The sequence below is a fragment of the Acomys minous genome (assembly GCF_964271855.1).
Source record: "Acomys minous genome assembly, chromosome: 8".
NCBI lineage: Eukaryota > Metazoa > Chordata > Mammalia > Rodentia > Muridae > Acomys > Acomys minous.
In genome coordinates this window covers 28,216,104-28,229,210 of record NC_140489.1, presented here as the reverse complement: position 1 = coordinate 28,229,210, position 13,107 = coordinate 28,216,104, and the positions used below count along the sequence as shown (strand labels likewise).

At 40.1% G+C, this 13,107-nt stretch overlaps 1 protein-coding gene across 32 annotated transcripts in view; it reads left to right on the top strand.

Moving 5' to 3' along the window:
* Nucleotides 1–13,107, top strand: part of NRXN3 (neurexin 3) — a 1,580,128-nt gene that overhangs the window by 1,439,898 nt on the left and 127,123 nt on the right. For all 32 annotated transcript variants that reach the window (XM_084791335.1, XM_084791331.1, XM_084791320.1 and 29 more), the window contains one exon: nucleotides 3,234–3,541. In XM_084791335.1, coding sequence (XP_084647461.1) covers nucleotides 3,234–3,541 — 308 coding nt within the window. The remainder of the gene's footprint in view (nucleotides 1–3,233; nucleotides 3,542–13,107) is intronic.

Genomic DNA, 13,107 nt, shown 5'->3' with positions numbered 1-13,107 from the left:
CAAAAGGATGTGCATCTCAAATGAAACAGTTACATGCTAGAGATTGTGTACTGCTTTTATTACCAATCATATTATTTTGATTGAACAATTCTCAAACTCTCTCTCTCTCTCTCTCACTCTCTCTCTCTCTCTCTCTCTCTCTCTCTATATATATATATATATATATATATATATACATATATATATATGTGCATATGTATATGTATAGTACACATTTATATTCAGAGGTACATATTTAATATTTTTATTAAAACTTAACCATTATCAAGCACAACAGTGAGAATGATATCTGGCATTGATGCTGAGGTATCTTGAGCAAATGATAAACATAGAAACTTTCTTCAGTTAGTCCTGTACATTGTCCATATGTAGAGGATACTGACACTTTTCCTCCATTGTTCACGAGCTTCTGCACAGCTAAAGAGATGAAACAGTGGCAAGAAGACATGGGAGGACACAGTGTGCTCTTCTCTCCAAAAATTTGCAGCTCTGGCCTTAACCACCTCAGCAGGGTGCAAAGGCCTAGGAGAAGATTGTAAAACAAACACACAAAAGATCTAGCTATAGGACTACCAAACAGGCAAGTCCATAGAAACCTAAACACTTCCTATAGCATCAAAAGAAACTGAACCTTGGATAGCCCCTTCTCAGTCTCACCCGCCAGTGTGATGGCTCTGCAAAGTGAGTAGTCGGCTCTCCCTGGCAAAGCAGTGATAACCAAGAGTAAAGCAACACTTCAATCTAATGGCCTCAAACATGTCATGCCTTTCCTCATTCTTAGGTCATTCTTGAATAAGCAATGACCACTTTATGGAGTGAACTATAGCAAAGAGAATGAAGGCAATCCATCATGGCCAGCCAGTCTATTGCGGTTTGAATTTCAATTTTCTCTGACTGCTTTTCACAGTTAAGTACTGACAGATGAATTTTTTTTCCAGGAAAGTAAGATGAGGACCATCCTAAGAGGTTGTCATTATAAGCAGTCCAAGGATATTAGAATATAAAACCTTTTCCATATAATCAAGGTTATTCAGCCACTAAGTAATCATCAGTGCTGGGTTACACAGAAGAGAGAACAAGGGGAAGGAAGAAAGGGAGCGATAAAGAGGAAGAAAGGGGGATGCTACACATTGACAAGAGATGTGCACATGCAAAACATACCTTGCATGGGGCTACCTAGTTTAAGATACTAAAGTTATACCCTGGAAATCCCCCGCTAAATAGCTTCTCTTAAATCATATGTTAAGCCACTCCAAATGTTGATATGGAGTTAAGGAAAAATTATTATCTACATCTATTACCTCATCTTTATTTTAGTAAGTGTATGGTTCCCAAAGAAAGACGTGTGACAGCTAGGCATTACACTGCATGGCTGTGCACTGAACATGTACCTCATGTGAAGAGAAGAGAGGCAAAAAAAATGCAGCTGTCAAATAATGCCATCTCACAGGAGATGAAAGGGATTTGGTGGGGAAGTATGGAATGAATTGAGTATAATCCTGGGACCTAGAGAATGCTGTTATCATTAATTTATCAGATCCTTTTGTATGGTTCTAGGATTCTAATGAAATGTGGATCATTTCCACCCTAACAAGTTTCACCAGTCTAAAAGCAGAGTGGTGTTATCTCTAACTTATTCAAATAATAACCCTTAAACATTGCCCAGACAGTAAAATTGATGCTTGTCTGAAGAGTCCCCTCCAAACAAAGCAGTTTCCATTGTTTTTTCATACTTTCCAGTGGTGCAAACTATGAAGATATATGTACACAAAATTCCAGAATTCCAATGCTAGTTCTGCATTGTGTAAACTTGAGCTTAATGCAGTGGTGATGAAGGCTGAGAAACCAAACACCACAACATACCTCTGTTCACAAAGTTTAGAGGGAGAAAGCACGTGTGCTTTACCAAGCAGGCATGAGTAACAGAAAAGTGTTTACAGTTATTTACACCTAAAATAATCAAAGTGATTAGGTGAAGACTTAGTGGATCTGTTGATCACTGACTAAAGAAAACTCCAGAAATAATGTTTGTAATTCTGTGAATAGCTGTCTTTTCTTCTTCTCTACCCCATCTGGGAAAACAGATGGAATTAATCTAAAGAGATAACATGAAGGAAGGCCTTACCATGTTGCTGTCATGATAAATTACAATGAGGTTTTAAAAGCTGTTTTCACCTGATGGTAAAGACCTAGTCTGGCTTTTAAAACTAAGTAGAAATAATTGAGACTAAGCCTATTTAGTTGAATGATCTATTCTAAACTAAACTTTTCTGATAGCTTTTTTTTTTTTGCCACAAAAGTATAAGTGGTACCCACAAGAAAACATGAAATAAGATTAACTATTGATGATTTACAATCCATTACCATGTCTCCACATCATTCAAGGACTCTTATGTGTTGATTTCTTTGTCAGTATCCATCTTCCTCTTAAAATTCATTTTTTTGATTAATTATATTATTTGACAATGCTGTGCATGCAATTACACCATCCCCATCTCCATTTCCATTCTGGGAGTTTTATCAAAGCCTGAATACCACCCCCCCCCCCACCTTTTAGGTAATAATCTTGGACTGATCATACCTCCCTCCAAATTATACATCTGTCATGATGCTGTTTAGTACCAAATGTTGATAGACTATTACTCACTATGAAGATTTATGGAAAACTCTGTTCCTGGTGACTAGAGTGTCCATTTTTTATCAGCATGCAATGAATCTGAGCCTCTTAATTGCATTTTAACTTCAGTAAATTTAATTTAATTACTGAACTAATTTTTAAACTCAATGTTCTCAGTCACCTCATTGAGTTTTTGTTTGCCGCATATCATTCTTTTTTGCTGTCATTATGTTCATTTGTAGCTTCAGTCGGAACTCTAGGCATCTGAGAGTCATTCTGGTCATGATCTGAACTAGGTGTTGCTGTTACCCTTGATTGCATGTCTCAGGAGAGTGTATCACTGCTCATTTTTAAACCAAGATGTCTTCCTCCTTAGAGAAAGAAAGAAAGAAAAAAAAAACCTTAGTTATTCTGGTAACTTAGGAATTCTAGCTAGACAATGGAAGAGGTAATTACTATGAAATGTTACTCACCAATGTCAGTAGTAAATTTCTTATACATTTTATTTCCTTTGTTGTTTAAGGAAGAATATTTAGGTGCTTGCTCCATACAGAATAGGTAAGGCAAGGAGCAGAAATGTATGGGAATAATAGTATTTCCTCCACTAATCCACTAGGCCGGCAGTTAACCATCTTCAACACCCAGGCGCAAATAGCCATCGGAGGAAAGGACAAAGGACGCCTCTTCCAAGGCCAACTCTCTGGGCTCTATTATGATGGTTTGAAAGTACTGAATATGGCAGCTGAGAACAACCCTAATATTAAAATCAATGGAAGTGTCCGGCTTGTGGGAGAAGTCCCATTGGTCCCGGGAACAACACAGACGACCTCCATGCCACCTGAAATGTCTACCACTGTTATGGAAACCACCACCACCATGGCTACTACCACCACCCGCAAGAATCGCTCTACAGCCAGCATTCAGGTAAACCTTCCTCTTGTGATATTGCTCTTCTTTCTTGACGTACTGCTGTGATCTGAATTCTAGGTCACTAAGTGCTTTGATTTACTGTCTTTAAAGGAAGAACGAAGGTACTCATAGTCATGAGAACTAAGACTTGAAAAAGAGGAAGTCATGGCGAAGAGAATTAGAGGAGTCTTGTGGCACTTCTGAGCTCATGAGATAACTCATGTTATCCCTTCCATTTATCACTGAAATAGGAAAGCTATTATTCAAAATGAACAATGGGCTATGCTTTTATTACAAGACATTCCTCTTCTCTATTCCATTTGTTATAATTCATAGACAAGGCTGTACCCTAGTTCAATTATACTCACATCCTCCAGATAGTTTTGGTAGAACACGAACTACACATTATTAAGGTCAATGGGTATCATTAAATCAAGGACAGTTGAAGCAAGAATCTCAAACCACTCCTTGTGAATGATAGTTTTTGTGTTTGACATTAAGTACTAATTAATGACTTGTCATTTTCGAGGCCTTTTTTCACTTTATTTGATTAATATACTGATTATATTAGAAAACGTAAAGGTTTCATTTTAGCTAGCCAAAAGTTCTTAGTTTGTGGTAAGGATTTTTTTCCCCCACTGGAAAGTAATTATATACAAGCTAAAGCTTAATTCTTAGCTGCCTCCCTTAGCAGTTCATAAATCTAGTTAGTAGAGGGTAGGGAGGTTAATCGAGTTATTAGCCTTAAATGCTTTGGCATCAAAGAAGGCATCCTGATGCTTGTGGGGAAATTATCCTTACCCTGGTTAGTTATTTGTCAAAATCAGCAGGTCAGTACTTGTCTCTTCTGCTTCTCCGTTTACACACAGGATCCCAGGAGCTCAGTAGATTCCCCTGACGTCTCCTTTTCCACCCATTCCAGTGTATACTATAAACTTAAAGTGAATCATTAATTAAAACTCACCTGTGTGGTTTTTTTTTTTTTTAATCTTTCTGAGTTAACTTACTTGACTTTGCTGTATGAAAGCATAGTGTCTTCCTTTACTTCTTTTCTTTAAGCTTGGGCAGAAATCCAGACAGCTTCTTTCATGACTCCTAAGAACAATCTGAAGCTGTGAGCGCTGATGATGCTATCAGGCAATTTTATGTGTTTTCCAAAGGCTGCTGAGAAGCTGGCCAGCAGAGCGGTCCTATAATCATGGGTGCTGTTCCATGCATACCTACGCACATGCTTGAAAGAGAAAAATAGTGCTCCTCGGCTGCTATTACAGCAATAACTCCTGACACCTCACTCCACTCACTGAGAAGAAGATAAAAGGCAATATATATTTCTATTATGACTCTCTCTGGTTCAAGCACAGATCTGTTTACTGTTGGTAAAAGGACAGTTCTGTTTGCACAGGTCTTGGCAGACTTGGTTCATTTCTGTCAGAGTATATTTTCCTAGCTCTGTGGGAAGTAGAAGAGCAAATGGCTTTTTCTCCATAGGAATGGTGGATTCTGCAGTCTGTTTTAGGGCCAAATTTTCACTGACCACAAGTGGATTTAATGCTGCAGAGGGACTCAGGGAATTGCCTCAATTTGTGGTAATTTTCAGTCTTTGGGTTTTCCCTCTCAGAGCAAATACATAAATGGGGAGCAGATTGTTTGAGTTCCTAGCCTCTTTCTGCAACCCGAGAGAACCAGGGGCTTCTGGACAGAGGTGGATTTCCAGGTACTTAAGATTTGCCATTGACTTAACTCTAAGCCTCCATTGTCTCTTGAAGGAATTATGCAACTGGGAGAGCCCTCTTCTCAACAACTTTCCTCTAGTGAGCTGCTTTTCTTTCAGAGGCTGGTGAAAATTGGATTATATCTTTACATGCTTTTCCTTTTCCCTTCCGCTAAGGCTATAAAGATGGGATATAAATCTGTTGACACTCCTTGTTTTTACGGGTGTGTAAATATATACTCTTGGAGGAAAGCCAACAGCTTTGCAGAATTGGCTGGACCTGAGGCCAAGGATACAGAAGCCCCAAGATTCTGTAAGGAGGAGGTTTAGGTGGCACAGTGTGAAAGACTTTAGGTGCCTTTGTTCTTGCCAACTAGCCACAAGAACTTTGCCCCACACTCTATGAAAACCTAAGAGCTTCATAGTCAAGCCCAAAGATTTAGGACAAGCCTTAGATGCTGGATATAGTGAGTAGCTTCAAATGCATCCAATGTATGACCTAGCCAATTTTCTTGGATAAAGAAGACTCATGAGGCTTTGATCTCTGAGAGGTACTTCAAAAAAGAAAAGAAAATAGGAAATATTAAGTTTCATGTCCAGCACTCCATCTCTACGAAATCACATGCAGACCATTTTCCAAGCGATGCTCTGTTCTTTGCTGTTTCTCTCCGATGACACCATTAAAGCACAGTTGTCCTAAAATGAGACTCTTCTAGGAGAAAAACAATTAAGCATGTGTGACCACAAGTATAAAAATGTCACCATTAAAAAAAGTCCCCTGATTCTTTCCTGACGCATTAGCCGAGAAGACTTCCTTTGAGGAGTTCATCCCTGATGGACCTTGGCTAGTGTTCACATCAGATCAAAGGAAAACTGTAAAGTGCTTTTAGTGCTGCTCTTAACTGTGTGTGAATGTGAACAAATCGTTTTTGAGTTGCTAAGGCTCTCCAATGCTTCAGTCTTTTGGAAGTAATTGGTGCTTTGATCTCTGTGATATATCAGTCTGTTACTGATAGGAGCACGGAATTGCTTGTGAATGGCATGGACTATGTGAAATTACTCACAGCTATTGTGCCCTAGCAGTGGATCTTGACCTTATATTAAAAATAATGTCTCAAGATGCTCCTCTCAATTTAGCGGGGAAAAAGGCAGCTAAAATGAACATTAAGAAGACAGGTGGACAGATAATAATCTTCAATAAAAGTCTTGTACTTGGTAGGTATTCTACAGGCATTGAGTAAGTTAGAAGACAAGATCAGCACTATTTTCTATGTTGTAACCACTGTATAACCAGAAGCACATGTTCTGCTTCTAGACTAATTAGGGTGTGTAAACAGCCTTTCCACTGGCATAATTCTAATACACAATGAACTTGAGCCAGACATTGTGGGGTTAATGTCTAGTCCATCTTCACACTAGCTAAGTGATCCTGGACAGATCGCAGGACATTTAAATAAATATTGCTAAAAGCAAAATATTTCCTTGAACTCTACAGCTGAAACAAACTTTGTCATTAGGTATCATAATTTATAGAGTCAGATGCTGATATAGGTCATCGAGGCAATTCTGCTTCCACTCCTGAAACTGATGGAGGCTCACTCAGAGCCTGCTGTGGTCCAGGGACTTTTTTCCATCACATCCCTTGTCCCTGAGTAAAACAAATATAGTAAGAATAAATTTAGCTGTGCTCTCTGTCTTTCCATGGAGTATCAAGAATTTCCCCTGTGGTTTCTTTAGCACAGTGGCTATTCTTTGGGCCCTCAGACAATCTTTAAGTGGGCATAAAGTAGAGGCCATCATATTTATGCCCTGGTCCTGGACTGAGCTTGTGTTATTTATACCACACACCTTTGTTCTTTTTAAGTTGCTAGGCCTTTTCCACCTTCAGGGAAGACTTGAGGGCATTTAGAATGACTATGAAAATAAGCTTCCAGGTATATATGTGGGCAATTTTCTAGGTTGACTGTGGTAGAAAGACACAACATAAATGTGCGTGGGACCATTCTATTGGCTGGAATCCTGGGTTGAATAAAAAGAAGACTTCATGCTGAACCCAAGTATTCATTTCCCCCTGCTTCTTCATTGTTGATGCACTGTGACCAGCTGCTTTATTCCCTTGCTGTGTTCCCTTCTCCCACCTTTGGGACATCAGGAATAGACATCCTGTTATCTCATTACCAACCTTGGATTTTTGTTTTATTTTATTAAACTAACTTTAGAGTTTGGTGGACTTTATAAAATATGCTGCGTCATGAAATCAGCCAATATGCACATATTTTGGAAGGCTACAAAAAACCCCACAAATCTAGATTACTTGTATCTTGTTGCCAATAACCTCAAGAACACAAGAGGGTTCTCAGTATAAATTTTGAGTAGTGGTACAGATTGGGAGGTTGGTGCATGGAATGACCAGCCGCTCTGGCACAGAGGAGATAGTCATAAAACTAGGCCTTAAAAAACTAAGTGCACTGGGCCAGGAAAAAAGTCCAGGTTTTGTGAGATATGTTGTACATCAAAGATGTGACTTGCAAGGGTTCCATAGCTTGGAGCTCACTCACTAACCATGGAGAAGACTCAGAGGAGTGAACTGAATTGAATCCCCTGTGGGTATAATCTAGGGTTATCCCAAGTAATTACATGAACACCTTTTGGGGCTGGTAGTGATCAAACTCAGAGTCTTGAATTAGATAAGAGCTCTACGACCAAATTACAACCCCATACCCTAATGCTCCAGGGCACATTTACTATCTCTGATACTGGTGGGTAGCTACAACTGAGGAGGCAGATTCAAAAATGGGAAAACTTACCTCCGTCTACATGCAAGTGTCTTTGCCCTATTCAGGACTAATGGGAAACATGAGCGGCAAGAGTCTTTCACCACTGTCATTACTTTTAGTCTCTCCAGCCAAAATGTTCCCAGAGGAGAGGAGCTGGCCAAGAAGAAAATGGCTGCGAAGAGAAAAATAAATGTGAATTCTCTTATCTTTGGCCTCCAGTCTGAGTAGTTGTCAGCAACAAAGGAGCTCACTGTGTCCTGTGCAAATTGCCGTTTGGAATTGTTTAGGAGCTATTAGCAAGAAACTGATCATAACCTACTTTTTGTATCCTAGGCCTAGGCAAAGTCACCTTGACATTGGCCAGACTGTGTACCACCAGATAATTGGCAGAAAAGTCATGGTGCTCAGCCTGGATTGGAAGTATCCTAATAAACAGTGGAAGGAAAGGCTGTGAGATTTCATTCTTATCTCAAGCATCATATTGCTGATGATTGGATGGGAATCAACCACCTTTGAAAGAAAAGAGCTCTAAGTTTTAAGATTTTGCAACAGTACATATGTGGAAATTCCTCCTTTGGGATCCTCAGTTTTAGGCTATGGAAGGTTAGGAACACACTTCAGACTTGATGTTGATAACATCATCTATTCCGAGTACGAGTTCAGTATGTCGAAGGAAAGATTGTGGGATGTGCCCCCAGACTTCTGAGTTGAGTGCTCATTTTTCCACTTGCTTAGCTGTGTTCCCAAAGGAAGGTCAGTTACCTCTCTGCCTATCTCACTATCTGCCTAAAAGACATAAGTGTACCTTCCCTTACATTATGAGTAATAAACACTACCAAGGGAAGTCATTCATACATGTTTATTGAAGAATTTCACACTAGAATCCCATCTCTACCTAACAGACTCCCCAAGCCCACATACCCTAATTGAGGGTAACACTTCTGAGGGATCCATGAGTACAAGCACTGTACGGTTTCTACTCACATAAGCCAACATGATTAGGGGGGCCTCTTATGACCTCAGCAATGAGAACCGAAATCTACAGGAGATGACCATATGTTTGAGAAGAAGTCAGCTTATCTGAGCTGTTAGTACACATAGTTTTAAATACGTGAAATTGTAATTTCTGTATGTCAAATAATGAAAGATCAGGCACTGCTCAGTAAAATGCTTAGCACTCAGATTGAACATGCACCATCATCAGTGGGATTTTTTTTTTTTTTAGGTCCCACGTAGGTCACCAACTATTTTCTACATTCTTTGAATTATCCATTGGTTCAGCCTGGGGTATAGATCAGATCTACCAGGCCTGGAATACCTTGTGATGCCAACGTGAATCCAGAATGGTTCTACTTGCCCAGAAAGTTATACCCTCTGGTTCCCTCTCTCTCCCTGATGCCATGGCCCTGAGAGAAATGAGATAAGGAATCCACGGTTTCTGCTCCCTTCCTTTTAGCACTAGACAACAAAGCCCCCTGGGAAAGTTTATTTTTAGGATCAGGGCTCAGCTAATATTGATTAACAGCCTTACATAATGTGTGGCTCCAGGCTCCTTTCTTTCCTGCCAAGCCTCATAACTGGAGAAGGCACTGAAGATTTGTCAGTCTAATTAGACTGTAGCTGCCAGCTAGGAAATATCTCCTGTGTTCTGCTTGCCCTCACATAGATGCTTTCCTTTCCCTTTCTGAGAATAATTTTTGGAGAGAACGAAGTTGGGCTCCAATTTACTTGTTTCCTGGTAAGAGTCTCTAGTGCCAGTTTCTTTCTGGGATTGTGTAGTGCTGATGAAAGAGAGGGTGAGATGGAGAAAGAGAAAGACAGAGAGAGAGGGAGAGAGAGAGAGACAGACAGACAGACAGAGACAGAGACAGAGACAGACGGACAGATGGACAGAAGGACAGAAGGACAGAAGGACAGACAGACAGAGACAGAGAGACAGAGAGAAGGGGAAAGGAGACAGAGGAGAAAGAGGGAAAAAGAAAGAATTTAAGATAAAAATGCTGTTGGTCTGTCTTTGCCTTGAAGACATATATATTGTACTTCCAGGGAGATGTCTAATCTCTTAAAGGGTCTTCTGAGGAAGTCCTGACAACAGATAGGCTGGAACCATAAATATTCTCATTGAGAGATAGAGAGGCCTGTCTTTACCACTGCATTATTGGTGGGATATATTTTCCACCCAAACTACTGATAAAGTGCTAGATCTTATTGCAAAGCAACTGAACAGTAGGAAGAGGGCATTGGTTCCACTCTTGGATACCCATAAATGTCCATTCATAAGTGGTTTTAAGGTTCATGGTGATATTTGCAATTGCCTAACTAGCTATTTAGTCAGTTACAAAGCCAGTGTTCTTTCTGTGTGGCCTATGGTTGGTACCTTTCCTATCACTCAGGCCACATCTCCTACAATGGTGCTTTAGTTAGACTGAGTCTCTTGTGCTTCCTTAAAGACAGATTTAAGAAAAAGGTAAGCAAGTGAGGTCATTGTTGGGTCATGTCCTGTTTATATTTTAAACTAATTTTATATGTAGTCATTCTCCCCTATTAAGTTTGATTTTAAGGGTTACTGTAAAAGAGCCTTACATTAGAAGCTGAGTTTTGAGGGTTCGGCATTAATGAGTACCTCATTCAATAGTTCCCGCCATGCTTAAGCATTCCCACCATGATTGAGCTTCTGCCTTGCTCCTTTTATCAGCTGGAATGAACTCTTCCAATCTTTTTAGTTGATTCACCCTCTCATTCCTGCCAGGCTTATTCCCCCCTCAAACACACACTATTGTGCCTGGAATAGTATGCATCATATGCTAATAATCAGTAATAATGTATTAGAATGAAGAAATAGGCAACAGTCCACCAGCTCCCTCTAAAGAAGTACATATGTCTCTTAACACTATAGGCTGAGGCTCTCAAGCTTCCCAGCTGCTACTTCCCAGAGCCCCATTGCCCGTTAAGGTTCATCTGAGGAGATGGTCATGGATATTTTTCATGACTTCTTGCCTTAAGAATAGGGTAGCCTATGAATAGGGATGCACCATAGCTGGTGGAGTGCTTGCTTAGCGTGCACTCTAACTGGGCATTGGTGGTTTAGAGCTACAATGCCAGCATCTGGGAAATAGAGAAGGAAAATCTGAAATTCAAAGTCATACTTAACTACATAGTGAGTTTGAGGCTAGCCTGGGCTACGTGACACCCTGCCTCAAAGGAAGGAGTGTGGGTAGGAGAAACAAGGAGTCCAAGTCAGGCTTTGTAATGTATACCTATAATTCTAGCTCTCAGGAGGCAAAGATAAGAGGATATTAGCAAACGTGGGGCCAAGAGCGTCCATACAGCAAGTTGCAGGACCATCAAGGCTATAGAATAAGACCCTTCATCAAACAAAACAAACAATAACGAAAACCTACCTGAAACCTTAGAATGATCCTATTGGCTGATCTTCCAAGGCCCACTTTTTAGCAAGAACAAGCAAAGCTGGTTTTATCCTTAGAGTCTTCACAACACTTGAGCTCCTCCTTACCCACTGCAATTACTCCAGAGAACTATATACACATTTCACATATTGGATGACTTCAGGTGAGAATGATGAGCAAAGTGTCTTTGATTTAATTCTCATAATAATATTGTGTTTTTCATACTTCATCCCTTTGCTTACAGCTTGTACAAAGGCAGCCAACAATGGCCACTTCTATGTAGAAGATAAACTACCTAATAAATTTTCTTCAGTCATCAGAAAGAATCACAGATTCTAAATTGAACTGAAGTCCAGGAACTAGTCTTGGTTCATTTTCGCTGAGAACATGTCTCTTACATCCATATAGAAAAAGCTTTAATCAGCAGTTACCAGTAGCCAGGCTTCAACACAGGCAGTTCCATTCTGTCTATGACAAGACAGTGGGAGGGTAGGATGTTCTTCATACATTCCTAGTGCTTGCTTGAATGACAGCAGAAATGAGAAACACAGCAATGTTGTTATGACAAGCCTTGACTTTTGAAACCTTCTAATTAAAGCTTTCATGTCTAGTGAGCTGCTACTGTTAGCTAAATGGAGAAATAAGACTCCCCTTGATTTTTCTCATCATTATCCTGGAATGAAAAGGTTGGGGAATTAGATATACCCTGTTTGCAGTGTTTCACAGAGAAAATTGCTTGATGGAAATTTGACTGACTTTTATACATAAGGCCACCTCTTCCTTCTCTCACCCTGTATGGTTAGACATCACTCTCCTTTCCTTTCTTCCTCCCTTACTCCCTTCTTCTCTCCATCCTCTCCTTTTTCCCTCCCTCCCTTCCCCTCCTCCCCCCCTCTTTCTCTGTGTGAAAGAGATAGAGAGCTAAAAGACAGAGAAACACACAAAGACACAAAGAGATCAAGGACTAACAAGACAGAAAAATATAAAGAGAGAGGGGAGAGAGAATAGTTGTGTATATTTACATGTATTATGGAAATAATACTTAAGTTTAACATGATACAACACACTTGGCGGTCTTGCTGAAGCACATCATTTTTGATGGAGCCTCGCCAGTGATTCTGTACAAGTTCCCAGAGGATTTATTCCGTGCTGTTCAGCTTCCGGTACAAGCTCTTAAAGATATTCCACGTTCCTTCATGAGTAGCTGTCGCATCTGTTTGCTCATCCTACCAAAATCCTCTCCCCAGACATAGTCCAGGGAGCTTCAAGATGGAGTCTCATTCACTCAAACTCTTGGATAAGTGAACAAATAGATATTCAAAGAAGGATTAACAAGGGAAATGTTTCCCATCAGACAATGCCATCCCTGGTTTTTGATGCCCCCTCTTTCTGCCCCTCACTCTGCTGCATACCATCAAGACAAGTACTAAAAAAAAAGAAGAAGAAAGAGTTTAACTTGTCACAATATGTTTCCCCCTTTCTGAGAGTTGACCTCCAATGGAAACAGAAGGACGTGAGTGATTTTATTCCACAGTAACCATGGGGAACCAGTCCTGACAGTCTTGAACAGTGTAAATATACGAAATGACAGATTTTTCTGCTCTGCCTTTCCATGCCCTCATCCCAGGTACCTCAAGAGACACATATTCGTGCACCCACAACTCATTCTATAATGCACAATGAAAT